General features: G+C 49.5%; 1 protein-coding gene across 3 annotated transcripts in view; it reads right to left on the minus strand.

Moving 5' to 3' along the window:
* The window catches only part of CACNA1H (calcium voltage-gated channel subunit alpha1 H), a 118,009-nt gene extending 100,200 nt beyond the window's left edge, over positions 1 to 17,809 (minus strand). For all 3 annotated transcript variants that reach the window (XM_057420882.1, XM_057420881.1, XM_057420880.1), the window contains exons 1-4: positions 17,678 to 17,809; positions 14,576 to 14,709; positions 10,027 to 10,124; positions 5,023 to 5,182 (exon numbers count right to left, since the gene is read on the minus strand). In XM_057420882.1, coding sequence (XP_057276865.1) covers positions 5,023 to 5,182; positions 10,027 to 10,124; positions 14,576 to 14,709; positions 17,678 to 17,770 — 485 coding nt within the window. In that variant the 5' untranslated portion in view covers positions 17,771 to 17,809. The remainder of the gene's footprint in view (positions 1 to 5,022; positions 5,183 to 10,026; positions 10,125 to 14,575; positions 14,710 to 17,677) is intronic.
* Positions 17,810 to 23,529: the final 5,720 nt, after the last annotated feature.

The following is a 23,529-nucleotide window of genomic DNA, read 5'->3' on the forward strand; positions in this document are numbered from 1 at the left end:
AGCAAGAATAAGGAACAAAGCCCTGCAGGATGAGGGAATCCCCAATACCCACAAAAAGAATCAGCTCTGCCAAGAGCATCTACCTCCACAGGCAGGAGAGGTCAAGCTGACTTCCTTCCTTGTTACTTGCCAACACGTACAGTCCAAATAACTTCTTAATGGTAATGAAGCCACTAATGACAAGACCCTTGTGCTCTGGGGAAAAGACATGAGAAACTAAGCCCCAGGATGGATCTTGTTATCACATTAGAAAGGATTAACACCCCTTTCTCGGCCAGCTGCCCAGTGCACATCTTTAGCTGGGCTCGCAGCAGCTTTTGCAACGTGTTTTTCCTCCCTGCATGTCCTGTGCTTCATCTCAGTCCTCCCATGCGAGGCATCCTCCACAACCACTGGAGGAAGGCGTGTGCATGCTGAGCACAATCCTGCTACAGCTTTCTGAGGAGCAGAGCAGGAAAGGGAAAAGGTGGAGGAAACTGAGCACCAAGCAGGATCCATTCCCTTCAAGAGGAGGCTGCTCCCTGGAGGAAATCCTGCTGACAACCCAGTGTTGCAGCACAGAGGGATGCCAGGAGGAGCAATCAAGTAGAACTCAGAAGTACCTTTCAGACTAACTCAGAGCTGTCTGCCTTGCCTGTGTGTGCCTCCTCACAGCTCTACAAAAGCCAAGGAGCCAAAGGCAGTACAATGGCAAGCAGGTATGGGGTTAATTAAGACTGAAGTACTCACATTATAACTGTCCTGCAGTGTTACATACATACAAAGCACTTCACAGCTCTCTCCTCTCCCCTGCCTCCAACCCACCGAGTTCCTTGAAAGGCTCTACAAGAGGGAAGACGCTCCTCTGCATAACGACACACAAGCAAGGAGCAGCCCCAGCAGCAACAACCCAGACAAGCTGGGGGTGACCCAATTGCTTTATTAACAGTGACAGCAGCTCATGATGGCAAGAGGGAGCCAGAGGGGCTTTGTGGGGAGACACACATCCTGAAGATCTTCTAAACTGCCAGCTTCACTTGGTCTCCCCATATACGCAATACTGAGCCCTTCCCTCTCAGAACAGATCAACCAAAAAGCCCTTGTGAAATCCCAGCTCCCACTCACACAGCACTGGAAACCATCCTGGCACTGCTGTTCCCCACTGTGAGCTCCCCAGGGCTTGAAGAGGGTGTCTGAACCCCCCGAGACTTCTGAAGCCCCACTCTAGTCTCCAAAGCTGGCTGGGGAGTGACCCACTCCAGTTCTTATTGCTTGCTAACCCACTACTGCAGCAGCCCGGTAACCACCTGCGATTCCTTCAAAGTCTCTACTAAAAGAGTCCTTAATACATCCAACCTCCTTCCAGCATGGTATCATATTGCCTTGCAACAGGGCAATTTTCAAAGAGAGAGAGAGAGGGGCACCTCAAAAGAAGTCCCCAAATCTCTTATCAGAATGTACCATATTTAAAAATAGCTTCTTTTCCTTGAAGCTGCCAGCTTTCAAGGGGGATTTGAAAGAAATGGTTTCCACAGGAAGAAGAATGATGGCAAAATTCAAAGTCACTTCCTCCATCTGATGCCTGCCTTCAAGTGGAATGGCCCAGAAAGCTGCTGGCAGCAAGTGTGCAAAGCAGCATGCAGCAGGTAAGAAACTGTGTTTGAAGCACTGGGCTGAGCTCGCTTGAATTTCCTTTATCCAGAAAGGCTTTGGGGCTATGACCTTCCCTGCCTGGCACCCTGGTTTGCGTTCAGATGCTCACCCTCACTTTAAAGCAGTTCTGTTTTCATCTGGAAGGGTTTGACACCACCACCAAGGTGAGCTTGAACAATAACTCAGGTATTTCCCTTTATAGGGCTGTAAGGAAAATCAGAGCCAGGACCATCATCTGCTCAGCCCCAGCCTGGGCTCACAGCTCATCTGCCCACCCTCCAGCCCCTCACAGCCCAGTGAAGGGCTGGAAAACACTATTGTTAGGCTAAGAATAACACCACTGGGATTTAGTGGGACTTGGCAAACAAAACTAAATGACCAGAATCTCATTCCCCCTTTCCCACAGAGCTCTATTCTGTTTACTTCTAACCAAAACCAGAGCTTAACTTTAATCCCGCATCCCCTGGCTGAAGGTTTTGTTGTTGGCTTTGTTCTCTCTCACAGCTCTCCCTGGAAGGGGATGGATGGTTTGTGCTCTCCAGCACTGATCTCGAGCACAGCAGCTTGGCACAAGGATGGAGGAGGAGGACACAGTGATGGACCCCAGTCAAATCCAACCCTGGGCATGACTTTGCCTTTATCTCCACACTGTCTTGCAAGGAGATGGCATGCTGCTGCTGGCCTGCAGGACCTGATAGTTTGGGCCCAGTGCTGTATATTTTGGGCCATCTGTACAAGAGCAGGAAGAGGTAACCCTTTCCCTGTTACTGTCACTCCATGCCTCTTCCCCATGTACAACTTGCTATTGAGGTGTTAAAGGCCACCACATATCCCAATGCCTAAAACTATGGATTCAGGAGAACGTATCAGGAATGACAGAAAAGATGGGAATAATTCCATCTGGGTTCCCCAAAACTTCCACTCCAAGCTCCAACATGGGATAGTTTCTAGCTGGAAACAGAAAGACTGGTTCAATTGCAATCAGATTTCTCAGGACTTAAGCTAATCCAGCAAAACACAAACCAAGACAGTAACTCCAGTCAGTGGTGGTACCAGAACAACCCGTATTTGTTATGCTTATACAGCATAATGATGATGACAACAGAGCTACCCCATGGGCAAGCCAGGAGCCTAATTTCACCCAGCTCCTCTGGAATGCTGTAACTTCATTCAGTATCCCCGAGCACATGGCATCACGACTTAGCCAAAAGCAACACGTAGCCCACAGCCACCCAAATTCACCACTATGTGCTGCTGGGGCCCAGGAACCAGCACAGAGCTGCAGTGGGGTGGGAAGGAGAAAACCTCTTACAAACCTCCTACCTGTTCAAGCAAGCTCCTGAGGCTCAGCACAAGGAGCCTGACTTTGCCTTCTGCGACGGAGACCAAGACCCTGATAAGCAAACCCTGTGATGCCTTTGATGCTGCTAATGGCCACTACCTGAGGGCCTGTTAAATATCTGTACTTAGCTAAATGCTTCCCCCGTGGTTAATTTTAAAAGCTCCACTTTGCAGGAATCACAGAGCATTTCAGAAACCTGGTCAAAGAGATGAGAGGGACTGATGCTAATTACAGCTCTGCACTCCTCCTCAAAGCACTGCCTGCCCCATGCAACAAGGGCCACCTGAGCACAGCTTTAACACTACTCTTAGGCTTTTAAATGAGAGCTCAGGGGTTGCTTTGAGTGACAAGGGTCTTGGTGACCAGCAGATGCCTGCTGTGCATGCAGGAGATAACTTGCAAGGTTGGAGCATCAAGATGCAGGAGTGGAAGCATACACACGTGGCAGACTCATCGATTTTCTGCCCTTCAGCATCTCTGATGGGGTAAGTGCCATCAGAGATGGGCTGCAGCACAGAGAAAGGCTCAGAGAGCTGAAAACCATCAGGAGTAATCAGCAAGAGGCAGGAACAGGATCTGGGGTAGAGCTGAGGGATAATCTCTGCTTGTCTTCCAGACACAAATTGTAGACAGCAAATGATTGCAAACAGATATAATTATGGGCTCTATCTTCTCTTACAGAGCTGGAGTTACCCTGATTAGCTGATCTCAGGCATTTCCTCACCTCTGAGCCACTGACATCTTCAGCAGTCTCTGACAGGAGCCCTTTGGAAGGGTTTTCCCAGGCAGAGCTCCCTTCTTCTGTGGCAGCTTGCACTTGGCTTTGATCTTTTGGTTGTGCTGATGGGTTTTAAGGTGTGCCCTTACATTGCACCTCTGAAGGGGCAAGTGCAGAACAGCCCAAGCTCGGTATCAAGCTGAGGGACTGCTGGAGAGCAGCAAGAGCCAGGCTGCCCCATGACAGGGGATGAGCCAAGAGGCAGGAGACATCCCAGTGCCAGCAGTTCCTGCATGGACAGAGTGCAATCACAGCAGGCAGAGCCCAGAACTAACAGCAGGGTTCACGAAGCCCCAGGCTTGATAAATGATGAACCAGAGGCAAAACCCACACAGGGAACTAAGGAAGGAGCTAAAGAAACTGGGAACAAAGAGCTGGAGACAGACACACCAACAGCCCAGCTCTAAACCAGGCCTAAGAGCCACAGGCTGAGCTTAAATAGAGCTCCTGGGCCATGGGTGCGGTGTTGGTCCCAGGTAAGGCTCATCAGGGCAATTAACAGCTATTAGCACCCTCAGAGCCTAGGTAAGGTGCTAAGGGATGCTGGTCCATGCAATTGCCTAGCTTGGAAGAACCAAATCTAAAGTTGCATCAAAAAGAGCAGGTGGTTAAATGTGATGCCCATTCCTGATGCCTGTCCCAGGATGCACAAATGTCTTTAATGTCTTTCATATTTGGGTGTTTCAGCAGCACAACCATGGTGCTGTTTGTACCTGGCCGGTGCTGTGGTGTGCTGGGTGACCTCCCAGCTTTGGGAATTGGCCATTTTAGGAAAGCTGTAAAGCTTTTGTTTGTTCTAAATCCTTCAAATCCCGGAGTCAGGGATCTCAGCTTCCTCAAGCAGAGATAATCCAGACCACAGACATCTTTGTCCTTCAGGTACAGGGGGAAAACTTGACAAAGGCACTTCAGGGCCTCAGTAACTTGATGACAAATGGTTTTTTTACAGACAAAAAAAACCCCAAAACTCCACACTTGAGTTCTGAATCCAAGAACCTCCCTGGCAGTGTCCAAGGCCAAACTGGGAGGGTCTTGGATCAACCTGGTCTAGAGGAAGCTGTCCCTGCCTGTGGCAGGGGCTTGGAGCTGGATGACCTTTAAGGTCCCTTCCAAGCCAAAGCATCCTATGATTCTATGACCCTTGTGAGTCAAGATGACAGCCCAGTTAAGATCTGTGCTCCCAGTTCAGCTCCTGCAATCCCACCAGATGGGGGCGGGGGGTGGAGAGAGAGAAAATAGGAAAAGGTGGAAATAGTTTTGCTGTACTTACATGGCAAAATTCCTGTCTAGGAAACATCTGTTCCTCAGCAGCCCTGCCCAGAGCTGCACACCGACAATCCCAAAGATGAAGAAGACAAAGAAGCACAAGAGGAGGACGTTGCCTAACATAGGCAGAGTATCTAACAGCAGGGTGACGAGTATTCGCATACCTGTGGGGAGAAGGAGAACAGAGGTTAGAGAAGCCCTTTGATGGGGAGAGCGTGAATGCCACAGCATTCCCAGCGTGGTAGTGCATCCTGGGTAAAGGAACTGGGGTGTTTGTGGTTTCCCTTAAGCCCTAAGGCTGAAAAGAAAGGTAAAGAGTGCAAAAGGCTTAGCCACATACAGGAGCAGCGTATCGCCAAAGGGGGGATTTAGGGGTGGGATTTTCAGATGTTCTCAGTAATACGGGCCCCACACAAACAAGAAAGCCTTTCCTGGAGGAACATCCCCCCAGACCATCACCCTTCTGAGGAATTAACAAAAGATAGATTTATAAACGCATTGAACATCTCTCATTGTTCCCTAAACAATACAGAGCCTCGTGTAGGATGACCACTGCGGCTCCTCCATGGACAATTCCTCTTCCATGGAGGACTCCCCCCTGTGCTGGTCACAGGACTGCCAAGCAAGGGATGCAGGGGAAATTCTGACTGTTTAAAGGGGGAAAACAGGATGCAAATGTTTCTTCCTCTAAAGAAAACCCTCGGCTCTGCTCCCTTCCCTTCCCCCTGTGCAAGCTTCCCAGCTGGTCCCACACCTCCCCATGAACCCGCAGGCAGAGCAGGAGCTCTCCCAGCACCTTTGCTGCCAGGGTAATGCTGATTTCTGGGCAAGCTCTTCCACCCTAAATAAGAAGCTTGAGGAACGAGTCCAGGGCAGCGTGGGCAAGCAGGCTGGGACTGGGCTGGTGCTCGGGGCTGCCCTGGCTCACATGAGGGCACCTTCCAACTCAAGGATAAAGCAGGAATAAAGAGAGAATAATGACTTGCAGCTCAGCAGTTCAATAGAGGTTAAATGAATCTCTGAGATACCGACCAGCCATCATTTCAACAGCTGATAATTGATGAGAGGAGGACTAATGAAAAGAGGAAGAGACAAAGACAAATGTTCAATCATAGGAAAGAATAAAGCCAGGAACCAAGCCTCAGGTGCTCAGAAGAGAGCAGGGCTCACGTTTATGGCACAGTGGAAATCGATGTGGCTGGTGGGTAAGGTGACACTGCCGCCTTTGGAGGTATTTTATCCCCCTAAACTTCTGCTCTGTAAACACCTTTTCCTGCCTGTGTGAAGCCTTTCCTCCCTTCATTTCCCCTAGCAGGATGCTGCTCTCCACCAGGCACCCATTGGAACGGAGAGTGGCATTTCCACATTGGCTTCTTCCTTCAAGCCAGCTCCTCAGTCACGCCTCACGCCTGACGCCTCCCCTGCTAAATCAATGATGCTGGGCTGCAAGGATGGGTGCTGGAAGGAGCAGGAGAGAAGTGCCCATCCAAGCTGGCACCTCCAGGCTGCAGCAGCAATGCTGGCAGGATCTGGAGCCCCGTCACACCGCATTACCCCTTTCCTCGTGTCGCTGTGCCAGCGGAAATGCAGCCCAGCCAAGCAGGGCCGGAGCTGACATTACCTTGTCAGCGCGGCACGAGTGGATGAACCAAGCCAAGAAAGCTGTGCTAATAAATAATGAGGTGTGAGTAATCACCTCTGCATCCCAGGGCAAGAGCCTGTCAAGGTCTCCATGCCCAGATGCATCTTGGCTCCTGCGCGGCTCCCCGCTGCTGGCGCCGGCAGCGGATGCCTCTCCGGAGGAGCCACGATCCTGGCGCCCGGCCCCGTGCCAGCGCTGCCGGCTGCCCTCCAAACCCTGTCCCCGTGCCACCCCGGTGCCAAAGCCACCCTGCAGGGAAGGGACACGGTGCTGGCAATGAGTGTATGTTGTCAAGTGCCGTGGGGCGGCGCAGGATGCTGGCATCCCTGCCACCCACTGTAACCGCAACGCTGGTGCCAGCTGATGGGAAGCACCGACCTCTGCTCCAAGTGCAAGAGGAATCCCAGATCTGGAGGCAAACAGGTTTTGGTTTTGTAACACTCGTTCCCAACACGTGCTGTCAGCGTGAGCCCCCCAGGAGCACATCCCACAGCAATGCCCTGCGGCCTTTCCTTGCAAATCTATCTTTGGAAAAGCAGGAAAGACACACTTCATTCCCACTGGAAAGACGATGCTGGGCATTTCTTCCTTTTTCTTTCCCCCTCTCATTCTCACTAATACTGTCTCTCTTTTTTTCCCAAAAATGGTTAAAATCGATCCCCCTGTGCCAGACAACTGTTTTCTGCTCAGTTACTTTTGGTATTTTGGGCTGTTTAGTGGCACCATCCTCGAGATTGAATCCATCTGTTCGCTACCCACTAAGGGTGCTCTGGGGTCTCAGCAGAATGGCGAGTGTGCCATGGGAAAAGAGCACGAGCATCGGTTGGGCTGGAACAAGGAGCAGGATTTCTCTTCGCTCCCATTCCATGTGCTGCTGGTTTAAAGCCCATAGCAGAAAAATCAACATAAAGCAGTGAAATGGATTTGAAAGAAAACCAGTGACCATGATTAAAAAAATCCCATGACTACAGCCCCTGCCAAACATATAAATCGCGGGAATTACATTTTCCAGTCATTTTCAAGGAATAATTTCGAATAGAGATGATCTTTTTATTGGCCAGGGTTCTCCTTTCTTTTCTTAACAAACAAAACAAAAATGAAATAATCTTGCTGGTGAATTTATTGTGCCTGGAAGCAAAGAGCTAATAGTGCTGGCTGGAACCCAGGCGAGTGCCCAGACATCACAGGGAGAAATCGACGGGCTACTCCTCATGGGTCCCTGCTTTCCCTGTGCTGTGACTGAACACCAGGCTCATCGCTTCTGACCCAGCCATCACTCCTATCTGCTCCATGGCCTTTTGTGACTGCCACTGAGCTGAAAACCCTCCTCCTGACAGTGGTGTGGTGGCTGGGGAAGCATCACTGTCCTGCTGCTGGGGATGGCAGGGATGGGGCTGAGGGCAACGTGCTGCCGTGTGCTGTCTGGGATGGGGTGGACGTCCAAGGAAATCCCTGGCTAAGCTGTAGCATCCCCATAGATGAAAGACTAGAAATGTAACTCTGTTGTTACCGGAAACTGCAAAAATACAGCACAACAGAGGGCTGTCACTATCCATTCTCCACAGACCCTGGATTATCTCAATCTGAAACAGCAAAAGTATGGGTGTTAAAGTGGATGGAGTTAGTGTCTCATCAACAAGTGGAGTCTGTTATTATCTGCCCTCCAGGAGCTAAGATAATACTAATCCTGCCCTGGCACTTGTTCAAGATGCTGGTAGCGGTGTAAGACCAGCCTAGCTGCTCCTCAGGACAGGCAACTCAACTCTAAACATGGATTGGGCTCTTTGGATTTAATCTCCCATACTATTAACAAAAAAAATTGAGTATTTTCTATTGCCTATCCTTTGAAAAACACTAAGAAGTGAAGTAGCAAGTACAGCAGAAGATGGCCTAAAAGGCTTACTTGAAAACTTCAGTATCGGACTCCCAAAGCAGAAGAACACAAGGTGGAGACAGACCAAGATTTCACCCAGACTTGGAGGTGTTGGGATCCCTGGGCCTCTGTTTAATAGGCATGTAAATGGACATCTGAATCCCAGCTTGACATTCCCACTGTTTCAAGGGAGAGCTATGAAGGGCTTTGTGGATTTAAATAGCTTCAGAGCGAGCCTGATCCTCACCCCAGCCTGAAACCTCGGTGGGGCTCCGAGCCAAGCATGTGCCAGCATCCCTCTGCTCCTTCCATCTCAGGGAGGCCGTGGAGCCACCGTGCTCAACATCCCAGTGGAAAACTTTGTGTTGTGCTTTCGGGCTGCTCCGAAACCCTGGTAACCAAACCTCACTAGGGAAAACAAAGCTCGGGAGGGTTTCGTGGTCCTTTTTAGCCTCTCTTTCTTTTGGTCTTGTTTTAAACTCCTAAAGTCAGTGAAAATCATGTAGATTATTAATGTTTTCTTTTAAAGAAAAATCCTGAAGAATGTAACTAAAAGAAACTTCAGAGTCCTGTGTGTAAAATTCCATCTATTCCATTGCATGTTCATCTGAGGCACTGGAACCAAAACCCTTCTGGGGGAGCTGGGTTTGCTGTCCCTAGATATGCAGACATGACAGGCAGCTCATCCAGGCAGGATGCTCAACGAGGACGAATCAGTGCTGCGTCATTCAAACGGGCTTTTAAAAAGACCAAGAAATGTACTTTCTTTTGCAAGGAGCCTCTATGATTTCCGTACAGTGCTGCTGCAGTTTGAATTGAGTGGATTTTGGTTAAAAAATGATGAAAGTGCTATGAAATTAGTACCTTGCAAAAGGAGTGCTCAGCAGACAGCCCATTCCGGCCAGAAATGTTTTCAATCTGTTGGTTGGTCTTTGAAATTGGATTTAGAAGACAAGCAGCTGAAGCCACTTCAAAATGGATTTAGGGGCCACTTGAACTTACTCTCATGGATGAACCCAATTTTGTTCTACACGACAGCAAACCCTCTGTGGTATTTTACCGACAATAGAGGCTGCTGCGCTTCTAATCCTGAACACAAAGAAAAGGAAAGACCTGAAATAGCCAAGAGGGGAAAATGAACCCATCCAGGGCAAGAAAATCCTTCTTTGAACTGACCTTTCCCCTTTCTTTAGAGGACCTTTGTTATTTTCTTTGCACTAGGAGCAGTTATTTGCCTCCGAGTTCACAAAGCGGTGGAAAACAGCCATGCAAATGGGGTCCTCCAGGTATAAAATCCACTCCCTTGCCCTTTACTAACACTGATAATCATCATAAATGATCTCAAACTTGCCATTATAAAGTAAAATCAATGAACTTGCTCTCAGCAGCGAGAGAACAGGATACTACTGCTGGCTGGGGTGCCTTTAACACCCTGGTTTTCCTAGGGGAGTGAACCAGGCAGAGCCCAAGCTGCAGACAAAGGCATTACTTACTTGGCACCCTGTTAATGGCTCGTAGCGGCCGAAGAACCCGGACGGTGCGGATCGCAGACAAGCTCACGTTGTGGCCATCCAGAGAATACTCCATCATGCTGCAGGGGAAAGAGGGAAAGTGTCAGGATGTGGGATGCTTGCTTCCTGGGGCTGCCTGCGCATCCAGGCTTGAAAACCACCCAATCTGTATTTGCAGCTCACAATGCTCTCAATGGGGGACATAAAGACTATTTCACCCCCTTAAGAGAAAATACCCCCATAAGCAGTGATGATGCAGATGTGCTCCTGGGATCATGGGCTGCAGGCACAGGTAAAACACCAGAAAGCACAACGAGGAGCAGCAAAGTGAGTGCCACAGACATCAGGGCAGTTGGGAGCCCCCAGCTCAGCTCCCGCAGCCGTGCTGCTCTCCCTTCCCATTAGCTTATAGTGCTCCAGCCAGCAGCGCATCCGCACTGCACAACTCTATGCAGCTCAAAGTCCCTAAGATGCTTCTGCTATTATACCCCCTGCTATCACCCCAGTTTATCTCTTTCCCTGTGACAAAACCTGTGAATAACCAAGCCAACAAATGACGTTAAAGTAGTTGGCTTCCATTTTATTATTAAGAATAAGGAACATTTTCTTTCCCATGCTCCGTCTCCATTTCACACAAACATTTCTCTCCCAGGCTGGGAAGGATGTTAAGTCAATTTTCTTGCTCTTTTATGGAGCTGAGTGGCAAATGGGTGTAGTGTTGGGTTTTTAATGGGGTTATGGCTAGTTAGCATGGCTGTAATTACAATTTGTGAGTTTGACTAGAGGGAAGCACTTGTAAATATGTCACAAATCTCTCACCACGCCTGTTCAAATAACAGAACAACATCAAAATCAACCCTGTGAGCAAGCTGTTGGATCCCATGGAGAAAGAGCTTTTGTTTTGTGGGGGTTTGTTAATAAACAGATACGGGAGAAGGAAGGCAAATACGAGCTGAAATCTGCAACCAGGCGCTTCAGAGGAAAGGAGAGGTTTGAAGCATCCTGCAGTGAGGATGGACCAACATCATTACATGCCATTAAGAAGCAACCACCAAATGGGCTTAAGCAACAACTGAATGGTTTCCAGGCAGTAGCAAAGGGAGGCTTGGTTTTGGGCCAGCCTTGCTCAGGTGCATCATTGCTTATGTGCTCATGTTCTCCCCTGCTGAAGCCTTGTATTTGGTGCTTTGCTCTGCTCTGGGAAGTTTAACTGAGACTATGTAGATGTTCTGATGCTTGCTTCTCTTCCATCTTTGTCCTGAAGCTGGTTGGTATCACTGGCATTGCACTGAGGTGACTTTGCCCTGTTAGCTTTCTTTTGCCTGCTGATTTGGGGCTGGTTTTAGCGATAACCTGCCAGAGATACTTGTTGTTATTCCCAAAGTAGTTAGTGAGTCTTTATAAATCAAAACCACCTTCAAGCTCATGCACAGGAGCTGAGCCGAGCACGATGAATAGCTTTAAAACTCAGCACAGCACAAAACCAGGTTTTAAACCCTATGTGGGTTCATGAAGCAGCCCGGAGCTGCAGGAAGGACCACACAGCAGGAAAGCCATCAGAAATGCCCATTCACACCTGCACCGAGCGGGGGCCTGGAGCCAGCACCAGGTGTCTGCTCTAAACAGACCTTGCAGGGATAGAGACAGCATTGTTTAAAGTCCCTGATGTGAACAGTGAGAAGCCTGAATGTGCTCGCTGGCGAGGTCCCAGTACAGCACTCTCACAGTGTTTTGGGTGGCGGAGTAAGTGGATTTTAGTGTAAGTGACACAGGCTTTGAACTGCTAATAGCAACTAAAGGGAGTATGAAATGCTCCAGTGGGAGCTGGTTTTGTACTCCAGGGAGCACATGCAACCATTGGTATGTTAAAGGGTGAACTCCTGGGGCCTCACTTTTACTTGGCCCTTAAGAGTTTCAATGGGGTTGATAAGAGAGAAAAAGCCAGGATTTGGCCTAGGAAACTAACTTTCTAACCCTGATACTTTGCAATATGATACTCCATTTAGGATTTGAAAGTAAGTCTCAGGAGGATCTACACTGCCCACTGAAGCCAACCCGAAACACTTGATAGATTCCAGATTGGACCATCTGCAAGCAGCTTGAACCTTTGAGAAAAAGGACCCGGGCTTGGGGTCCTGTTCTTATATCCCACTTGTAAACCAAGAATTCCCTGGAAATGCCTGACAGAAACCTGCTGGAGCCAGAAATTATGGAGGGATAGGAGGTCTGGGTGGACTAACACTTGGTAGGTGATTCCTTACAACCTCTGTGCACTGAAAACAAAGGAGGCACAAGGCTTTGCAATGGCTTCTGCCATGAACAGTTTCCAGTCCTTTAGCTGTCAAGTTAAAGATGTCCAAAGCACATCATCACGTGAGGCTGCAACGTTTCCAAGGACTGGGTCCACGAGAAACCTCTCTGGTTTCAGCTCTTGTGGCCATCATTTTGGATGCTTGGGAAATGCTTTCAACTCGGCTGCTGGACAGACCCAAAGGTTGTAAGCTCCATCTGGTCTGAAATTGTCCAGGGTGCATTTCTGAGGCGAGGAAAACATGAAAGGGCTTCCAGTGCCGGAACAAACTTCAGACACGAGCTGGTGCTAGAGGCAGGAGATCTCTTTGTTTTGTAGTTTCCCTGCTTCCCCTCTGCTCTCCTTGGTATTCACTGCTAGTTAGCCAAATCAGGAGGATACCGAATGGGGCAAACCAAGCAGGCAGCACTGCTGATCACTTGTTTCCCTTCTTATCATAGCAAACTTCGTAGTAACTTTATCACATCCATCTGCTTGCTGGGAAAAGCGACTCTTGTTATTCCAGTAGAGTGCTCCCTGCCTAAAACCACCTCCAGTTTTGGGAGCAGATGCTGGATTGAACAGTGGTGGGGGATAGATGAAGAGCCACAGTCCATTGCGCAGCTTCTCCTGGCCCTCCACTGGTGTTACCAGGCAGCTCAGCTCCCAGGCCAGAACTCTCTTAGAGCTGGGAAATAACGTCACAGGTACGGTTGAATCCCCCAAATCCTCTGGAGATGGCCCAGGATCAGCCAGGGATGGGCCATTCCTCTTCTCATCTTCAACCTGAGCAATGCCAGGTTGCTTCCATTGGGGTCTCCTGGTGCTTCTGCTGTTTCCATTCTTCTCAAACATACGCCGGCCACAGCCTTCCTTGGAAAACTACCGGATGGACAGCGTGCCACCTTCCCCCTTGTCCCAAGCGTGACATGAACAAAGATCCTGGTGCCAAACCTGATGCTCAGGTACGAGCAGAGGGCTCAGCCTTTCTGCCTCCATTTTATTCTCCTGTTTGATGCTGTGGGGAGCCTCTGCTTGCCCATCAGGAGAGCTCATCCTGCAGGCTCAGCGCGGGGAAACGCTGTTGGTGCACTGGTTATGGATGGCAGGCTCCTGATACCAAGCTGCAACCACAGCCTTCCCCTTCTTCTACTTATTTCTGGCTCAAACCCTGCAGCAAGGCTTTGGAAAGAAGAAATCATTAACTGCTGTTTCTGTTGTCCCTGCCGTTCTTTCCTGGTTACACCACACTTGGGTTCAAAGGAAGCTCTGCTCAGGAGAGCTCATGTTTTATTCAACCCAGTAAGGCCATTCCTAATTGTACTCCAAACAAATAACATGGAGCAAACCAAAACCCCATTAGTGCAATGAAGATTGTACATCACTAACGTAAGGGTAAAAATGCCCCAGCATATTACAGGAATGGTCTAATTAAACCCAGGCTGGTCATTAGAAACCCAGGGATTCAGAAATAAGGCAGAGCTCTATAATTAAAGCAGTCTAGCCCTTCCTAGGGTATCCTAAGCAGGTAAGAGAGCCTGGGGTTTCTAAACCATATTTATTTATAGAATCAAGTTTTAGCCTTGCCAGGCTTTCAGCCCATTCAGTTTCTCCCTTGGGTGTGAGGGAACTGGTGTCAAAAGCACGCAGCTCTTCCTCGTGTCTGTTTGCTAGCACATCCTGCACAAATAAGCAGCTGTAGGGGATGGTGTTAAACCAAGAGAAGTCTCCAGGAGGCATTTGCGTGCACTTGTCATTGGGTCAGCTTCTGGTCAGCTTCCACCATCAGGATCTCAATGTTCTAAACCAGATTTTGGGGCTACGTTCTCCTTGTTTGGCCAACTTCTGCCTCTCTGCCTCACTCTCGTGGTGTTACTTAGCAGAAGCTGGGCTGAGCTTTTCCATCCACCTTGGAGCCAGCGGGCTTAACCACGACCACTGGGACATTGGCCATCACAAGGGACTAGATCGGCATGCACTTGATTTGACAGAGACAACACTGGCAAGAGGATTGCTACTGAGCACCCAATGGCTTTTGCCCTGACATTTGTACCCTATCCCATAACCCAGTGTGGTTGCCACAGGTGAAACCAAATGAGGCTTATGAGACTGTGCCCTGGCTTGAGCCTGCAGTTTTCACAAGGCATCATGAAAACCAGCCAGGACAACGCACACATTTGGCTCTCTGGGGTTTTCCTGCTTTCATGACAAGGAAGAAACGTATGAGGTTCTGTTACTGACCCCGCCATCACGATGAAGAAGTCCAGCCGATTCCATGTATCTCCAAGGTAACACTTCTGCCCGAAGATCCCCAGAGCCACCATCTTGATGACCATCTCCACCGCAAAGAAAGCGAAAATGAAGTCGTCGAACGCCTGGAGACCAGTAAAAGATGATTACAGTCAGTTCTGCTGTGCAATCTTAGCAGGGAAAGGGAAAGCAGAGACATGAGCGTTCCCACCGCAGAGACACTCTGTGTACCCCGGCAGACGTTGCAAGGCAAAGCCCTGGGACCAAAATGCCACCTACCCAGCTCAGAAATAGAACCTGCAATACCTGATGGGTGATGGTAACCCGTAAGCATAGCTCTGGGGTCATTCAACTGCCTGGGAAGCATTAGCAGCTTCTGTTGATCTGCTGACAAAGACAGAAGGACATCACTGTTGTACAGGCTGGATGTTTCTCCTGGCATTTAAAGCCTACACGTTGTGGTTGAGTCCATGAGGTCTCAGCAGCCTGCAGTGGGAGCTGTGTTAACCAGACTGGGTGGCTCAGTACCTCCTAGAAGGAATTTGTCCTATCTAACACAGGGGGCTGTGCTTCACCTCTGATGCCTTCATGGACCTCTGAAGGGACCAGAAAGAGTTTGTCCCATCTAACACAGGAGGATGTGCTTCACCTCTGATGCCTTCATGGACCTCTGAAGGGACCAGGTTCCTACCCCCAGACCCACACACAGCTGGGAGTGAATGTGCACACCGAGGGAGGTTGAAGCTATAAGGACAGTTCTGCTGCACGTGAGGGATGCCTGGAGCGGTCCCTCGTGGTGCAGAGGCTCAGGGCATCCTGGGTGCCCAGCACAGGAGCCTCTTAATGAAGGTCAAAATGTAGGGGCTTAGATTACTGTGGAAACAAGAAGAGAAATTAAAGGTGCACAAATTAATCCTTTGCTGCCCTATAGAACATGCCCCAGTCTTTACTTAAAGAATGACTTCTGTAGAGTAGTGGGGACTTGGACAGCTGGGATTTCTCCAGCCTTCTGGAGATTCCGGAAGGTTCCTGCACAAAACATGGATGGTAACTTGAAGAAGCCATGAAATAGACTCTGTTGTAAAGACTCCTCTACATGTTGCCTGTAAACTTGAACATCAGGAGCTGCAGATTGCTTTGAAATCACGTGCAGAGGCTTTGCTGTTTTGAGTGACAGACTTGATAAGGCACAGGAACTTCTCAATCTACAGCCATGGCTGCTGCTGTCCACACCCAGCCCATAATGACCATGCTGTTTGGTGTTGTGTCTGGCACTTCCACACTGAGGCTAAGTGGATTAATGGTATAACCAACACAACATCCACATGGCAGCCAAGTTCCTGCTGTGCATCCATGCAGCTCTGCATGGCTCTGTGCGAGCACCGTCTCCTCTGGCTGTTGGCTTTACCAACCAACCTTTCCCTTGATAAACTAACACAGAAGTTTTGCTCCGTTATTTCAGTTCATTTAATTCCTGGCATCCAAATGCCTCCATAAAGAAGTTCAGGCTTTTCTACCTCATGTTCTGGCTTCCATTCCTGCCTGGAAGCAGTGGGAGGCTGAGGGATAACGATGGCTTTACTTGCAGCCTGTTCCTGCCTGCAAACCCGTTAGGAGAACACTTACTCAATACATTGGAATCATTCAGATTCCAGATTCAGTGCCTGGGCTCCTGGGGATTCCATGTGTGTCTGCTCTGGGGAGAACAGCCCATGGAAGCTGTGTGACTGCAACCTGATTGAATTATGGGAAAAAGGAAGCAAACAGCCATTCAGTAATGTCACCTCCTCATGCAGGCAGGATTCACTTTGTCTGCCCGGTCATTTTGGCAGGGATGCCACCAACAAAGCCCCACGTGGGTGAATACATGCAGGAAAACAGCAGGCACATGGAATGTCACCCTTCAGGAGGGCTGCGACACTTTGTGATGGGCAATCTGGGGGCCCACAGCTACCAGCAGTGTGACATTTTCAGGTGGAGGAGATGGACCAGCCCCTTCTGAGTGCTGCTTCACACCAGCCCTGACTTCCTGAGATGATCCCAGTGCTGGATGCCTCCAAAACTGATCCGCTAACGGTGCCTCAATTCACCTGGTTTACTTGGCTCTGCATTTAGCAGACTCTTTAAAGGTTGAAGGAGGCTTTGATGATCAACTCTGCTATTCCTGGTAGTTTGCAGGAGGTTTTGGACCGATCTCTACAAGAGGCAGCAGAACTGGAAGGATCCCACTGGCTTTCCTGATACACTCCAAGAGAAGTCAAGCAGCAGATCCACCCTACCACATGCCGGTAGTCCCTGCCTGCGTTGACGTAATGCATTAGGAACAAGGAAAGCTGGTTCCAAACCCCAGAACAGGGTTGCTGCAGGAAGCCCAGCGCCAAGGTGCAGCCCCCACACCAGATGCTGCTGGGATGTGCTTCCAAAACGGATCCCGCAGGCATATGGCAGCGAGGGGATTGCCAGGATGCAGCGAGGGATGAAGTGATGAGCGTGATGCCCCACTGAGCTTGGGACGGCCAGCAAGGGTCTGTGAGCTTTGTATGGGTATGCACTTCCCAAAGGTTGGTATGGAGGTTATCCTGGCACTTGGCAGTGCTGTTACTTAGGGGATTCTACTGCAGAGGAGAGCAGGAATGGGCTCATCCCATGCGTTTTTGTTCCTGAAGAAGGGAATAAGAGGGCAAAGTCACCAGTGCTGTATTGCACAGGCTGGACTGCAGCAAAGAGATGCCAGCACCGAGCTGGCTGGGGTTGAAGGGACTGTGAGCAAGAGGTTCCCTGTGGCATTGGCCATCCTGTAAGTAAAAAGCATTCAACACCTCCACTTGGAGCTGGATGCCCAGTTCTGAGCCTCCCAACCCTTATTAAATGCATAGAGAAAGGATCTCGCTGGGGTAAACGCAACTCAGCCTTTGGGTCTCACCTAGGGCCGTGGCAGAAGTAGGTTTGCATGCCAAAGTGTGGCTTATTGGGAAAACCATCCCTGTGGGAAGAGCTTTGGGAAGAAGGGACAAGATGGAGCTCCAGGATGGCCACCCCCCCACCCCTGCACCCCACACACCCCAGGCAAGCGGGACAGCATGGGATCCTTACCTCCAGGATGGTGCACCGCTCCGACTGGCACTCCACGTCCTCGCAGGGCTGGAACATGCCCAGGGTGACGCAGTTCAGGAGGATGACCAGCATGCTGACGTGCTCAAACCAGGTGAGAGGAGAGTGTTAAGGAGAGCACACACTTCAAGTGGCCATCGGGAGGGGGGGAAGCTGAAGCACTGAGCTATTTAACACATCCAAAAGCCTTCATTCCTCGCACAAGCAAAGAGGAAGCATCCACAAACATCCCAGCTTTGTTAAGGTTTCAGGGGGTTGGCAACCGAGGAAAGGGCCTTAGAAAGAAAACTCCTGTTGAGATGGAGGGACAAAGGATGCCTTTCATTTGCTCCACAGCAGCAGAGCCAGAGAAGCACATCAAGGTGCATGGCTCTGCTTTCCATCTCAAGTCCTCCCCCCTCCATCCTCTTCCACTCTTCATGCATGCCCAAGGCAGCTGAGAGCACAGCCACCTCTGTCCTCCTCCCACAGAGCCTTCATCTCCAGATCTCAGAGTTCTAGCAGAGGATCTCCCCCACACGTCCTCTAGCATGAGCTCTGTCACTATAGAGAGTGAACTGAAAGCAGGTTGTCTCATTCCTACCTGCTTTCTAAGTCTCAAGGAGTTACAGAGTCCATTCTGAGCTCTACCCCCGGACTGAGGATGAAGGCAAAACAAACCCAAACTGGGGGCACAAGCGGGTAGGGCCAATGTTATGATACAGGATGCAAACCAGGACCCAGGGTGCACAGCACAGGCTTTGAAAGGGAAGGAAAGGGCTCCAAGTTGGATGTCTCGGGTCACCAAGAGAAGAGCACATTCTCTGACAGGACCCACCAGTGCCCAACTGCACAAACATCAATAGTTTCACAGTAATAAGTAGTGATTTGCATCAGTGCGAAACAGGCCCAGAGCTTATGATTACTGCTGCTGGTCTGGCTATTAAACATAATAAAGATCTGGGGGAACTAAACAGGAGCTCTGCAAACGAAGCATGAATGGGAGAACTGTTCTTAGGAAAATAACTGGAACCATCTGTGTGTGAATAAACCTTTCTGCTTTCAAACATACAAGCGTATGTGAGCGAGGCACCATGGAGGAAGCAGCCCAGAGACATTGTCTTACCTCTGATAACACCAGTCCGGGAGCCTGAACAAAAAACCCCATCCATGTGTATCCCTGCTGCCTTTACAAGTACTTTATCTGGCATTCTATCAGTCCAGCAGAAGATTTATCACAGCATAAGACTAGGCAAGAGCAGAGCTGCAGACTCTCGGTACTTTTCCACACACACCTTCTCATTTAGCCAGATTAAAGGAAAAGAGAGAAATCAGTGGGGTCAGGTCCTGCAGCTTCCCTAAAACCTGAACCCAGACCTCTAGTTTTAGACAGGGCTTTGCTTTGAACATTCAGAGCTAGGAACACATTGGAGCTCATGCTGAGGACCAAACAGGTCAGACCTAGAAACCCTTTTGTCTCAAATGGAAAGGCATGAAATCAAGTGCACAGATTAAACCCCAGCAGTGATGGAGGAGAAGCTGGAGCAGGCGAAGCTCCTGGCCACAGCCCCAGAGGAACTTGAGCATCACTGAAACGCCAATATGGGTTTATTTTAGTTTCTCCCTTCCTTCAATGACTCCTTCTGATTCTTGCCATCTTTAGGAGCTGTTTGGATCACCTTCCCTTGCGCCTGATTAGAAGCAGAGTGGGAATCCTACTCCAGAGAGAAAACAGCCCACACCAGACCCAAACAAAGCCCAACCCTGTGGCTGTATCCTACTTACAATGTTTGCCTTGCTTGCTGGGATTCATGTGGAACTCCCTGTAAACACGACTCCTGCGCTATTCCCAGGGTGCCTGTAGTCGCATTCATTTCACTTATTATACTTGCAGATGTTTTTTAAAGTAAAATAATCAAAGCATGTGGGTTTTGAGCTTTAAAACTACATCATTATGCTGATGAATTAGGTCTCCTGCTTCCCCCAGAGGAGGGGAGCACGCTGCCCTGTAGCTGGCTGCTCCAGCCTCGCTCCTCCATCCTGCCCTGGGCTGCTGATCCTGCTCTCACGCCGTCTCTATCCCTTACTGCTAGCAAAAGGGGAAAGTAGGCTTTTCCCCACCACAAAATGATGAGGCATTTCCCAGGGATGCTCCCATCCTCCCTCTTGCCTGAACCCTTCCCAAGGAGATGTGGCTGGAAGGGTCTGAGCTGAAAGGTCCTGTCCCTGCTCAGCCCCTGCAGCCCTCCTCCTGTGCCTCCAGGCCCCTCAAAGGCATTAAGCTCCTGCCCTATTTATTTTCACATCAGATTAATGACAGTGAAATCCCTAATTCAAAAGCGGGATTACCCCGAGCGCTCTGCCCTAACGGGACTAATCCTCCCTCCCTCCGGTGCACAGGCACTCAAGGGAATTTCAGTTCATTCCTCCATTCCCTGCTCCTGGCTCTGGAGGAGCTCCAAAAGCTGTGATTTAACCACTGTCCTCTTGGCTTTTCCATAGCATCCCCCTTGCTATGAACTCTTCAGCAGCCACAAGGAGATGCCCCGAAGCAAACCCCCTGGGCAGCAGGAGGTGATGCTGGCTTGCAGGGTGGGATTAGAGAGGGCACCTTTGCACAGCATCCTTCCCACTGAGCCACTTCAAAACGCCCATCAAGAAAGAAAATCCCCATTCTGATAAAGATGGGAAAACACCCAGAAGTCAAAAAGAGAGAAGAAAACCAGGTTGGATGTAACTTGGAGCAAGCTGCTCTAGTGGAAGGTGTCCCTGCCTGTGGCAGGGGGTTGGAACTGGGTGAGCTTTAAGGTGCCTTCCATCCCAAACCCTTCTATGATAAAGAAATCCAAGAGCAGCCCCACATTGGGTTGTGCCAGCACCAACAGCAAAGATGTGGCTGGAGACATGTCCTAAAGCAGGGAACAGCCTCATGGGTGACCCTACAGCATTCTGCACACCCTGCCTGGCTTCCTTGCAACCAGGAGGTCAAGGAAAGTGTGGGATGGTAACCCCAAACTCAGCCATTTGGGCTCCTGCTCAGGATCTGTATCTGTGGCTGTGACCCACTAAAACCATGACTGTGCAAAACCGGGTACTTTTGAGTTACCATGGAAACCACTGCTCTCGAGGCCACCAAAGCATCACCTGGATTAAAAGCAGCCAAGCTCCCAACTAGCTTTGAAAGGAAGAAGATGCAAAGGGGAGATCCAGGCTGACGGCTGGAGGCAGAGGTAAAGGTTTGTTTAATATCGCTTCCTCTGCCACAGATTCCAGGGTGCGTTTGGGATGAGCTCTAATTCCCTTCGGGCAGGAGCTGGGGAGCAGCAGAGTCCTGCCTGCCCAGGGGATGCTCTGGCTGCACAGCACCACGCTGAGGGATCAGCGTAGTCTCTAACACTAAAATCTAGCCCTGGGTTTAGAAGTGGCAACACAGTGTCCCAAAATGTTGTTGGCCCTACCTGCTGTTAGTGCAATGGGTGATGCTGATGCTCTCCTGATGCTCTCCAGCAGCTTTTCACAGGGTTTTACTGAAATAACCTCCAAGGAAAGACCAGTGGCTTGAGGATGGAGAGCTCCCGGTACCACAAGATGCCTCAGCATGGGCAAGACCTGCTTTTCCCATTGACCTCTGCCAAGCCAGGTTAGCTGGTAAGGCCTTGACTTGATTTCAAGAGAGATGGGGATTTGAGAGTGTGTTGAAGCAGCTCAAGAAAAGCTTAAGTAAAACTCAGCAGTAAACTCAACTGGCAGGAGCCCAGCACAGAGACTTTATGTTGGGTGGCCGCTCACCGGCTCCACATCACTTAGCCACTGGTATTAGTGCCAGAGGATGTGTTTGAGGAGGTGGTGACCCAAAATAAAGCTGTGCAGGAGCTGTGCATATGTCCTGCCCAGATAAAGAGCTTCCAGCATCTCCTACCTCCATCCTCAGCCCCTGCCCTCTGCCACTGACAGCAGGGTTCAGCACAGCTCCTCTGTCACTGAGGCAGTAACACAGCAAGACTCTCATCTCCTAAGGACGTTACTGATTAATTAAGCTAAAAGGCACAGAAAAAAGAGCTAACAAACACAGAAAAACCCACACAACGTCTTTAAAACTGCTGTCTGGTGGATCCAGAGCAGAACAGGACATCAGAGTCGCTTTGCATCTTAGGATGCAGAGCGGAGCGAGGCCACCTGCAGTGGTACAGCACTCCGCAGCACCAACAACTCTTCTTAATGCAGCATTTCCTGAAGCCAAGTTAATGTTTGGCCTCTGATTTAACTTATTCTTTCCATCTTCCCCTTTTCAAAGCAGTGCACTTGTGCCTTTTTGCATTGCTGACCTCCGGCCCCAAACTGAGGAGCAGAGGCACAGGGCAGACCCTGGTGTCACCAGCACACCTCCAGCCAGTGGTCACAAGGATGAAACTCAGAGGGAGAACACGCCAGCATCCAAACCCTCACATTTAACTTCAGAAGAGACTTAATTCCATGGAGTTTATGGCAACAAACCTAAGCAAAAGCAGAAACAAGCTCACAGCGCTCACGCTGCACCATCTTAGTTCAGCTGGTTTAAGCCCAGAACTAATCGATCTCTAAGACCAGCCCCAGCCAGGCCTGATGGCTCCATCTCCTCCAGAGATGGTTTGTACACCATGACATGGATGGCTGCAGGGGAAGAAATGAGTGACTGCTGAACTGAAGAACACCAAACCCAAACCCAGCCTCCCTCAGTTCCTTTCCACCATAAACCTCTGATTCGTGGTCCAAAGAGGAAAGGAAAACTAACTGCAGTGATACAATATGAATTTGTTCCTGAAATATAAAATTGAAAATAAAAATAAACTGCTTCTCTTGTTAGGAAGCCAGATTTTGGGTATCTCTTCTAGCATTGCATAGGTATAGAATAGGCTACCAAGCCTGCAGCCCCGGTTTGCGTCTCCATCTCTTTGCATCCATCATTTCCCCACTTGAACTAATGCACAGAAAACTCCAGAGATGTGGGTATAGCTCAGGCTCAGACGTATCATAACACAAGTGGTCTCCCTCACTGAGCCTCCCCATTTTCAGAGAGATAATCTTGATCATCCATCATTCCAACTCTAAGAGTATCTCTGCAATAAACACATCAAATAACGCCAGGACTGTACCACAAACCTCTTGCTTTCATCCCATGCCTCATGATGAGGAACATGCCGCTTCAAATTCCCAGGTTCTTCAGAGGGAACAGTCTCAGCTTCATTTAAAAGTTCCCCTCACCAATCCCAACCCTCATTTCTAAGTGCCCACATCAGAGAGAGGCAGAAGCCTAAAGCCTAAACCCCCAGCAACTGAAAAGCAGCAAGACAAGACCATGGTGCTTGCTATTTTCACATAAACTTATTATGTTTAAGCCAGTCAGGGGATTTTGGAGATTTAACCCATTATTTTACACGCTTGGATTTGGCAGTATTGTGATTAATACTGCTCTATCCCTACGTACTGCACACGATGCTGAGGAAGAACACAAAGCAATAAAAGCCAAGTTATAGTTACAAGGAGAACATATGTTTACAGAAGCAGCAGCCAACTGAAGTTTCAGTTTTTATAGTCTAAGATGTGACTAATGCACTAAATATACACACACACACACGCATATATACACACACACACACATCTGAGATACTGGGATTTTCGGAGTGCTTTTGGTGAGCTGGGTATGCACTGCCCATCAGAGAGCAGCAGGATGGGCTCCTGTTGGATGCAGTTCCTCCTTTGTGTAAATCACAGCCTTCTTTTGCCTTTAGAAACAAGGCTGGTTGGGCACCTGAGGACCTGCTTGTAAACCACCCAACCCAGCATCTATCCCCCAGTAGCAGCAAGAGTGCAACTGG

This window comes from Pezoporus wallicus, unplaced genomic scaffold, assembly GCF_028554395.1.
Source record: "Pezoporus wallicus isolate ANWC-B61680 ecotype Strahan unplaced genomic scaffold, APGP_CSIRO_Pwel_v1 contig_13721, whole genome shotgun sequence".
NCBI lineage: Eukaryota > Metazoa > Chordata > Aves > Psittaciformes > Psittacidae > Pezoporus > Pezoporus wallicus.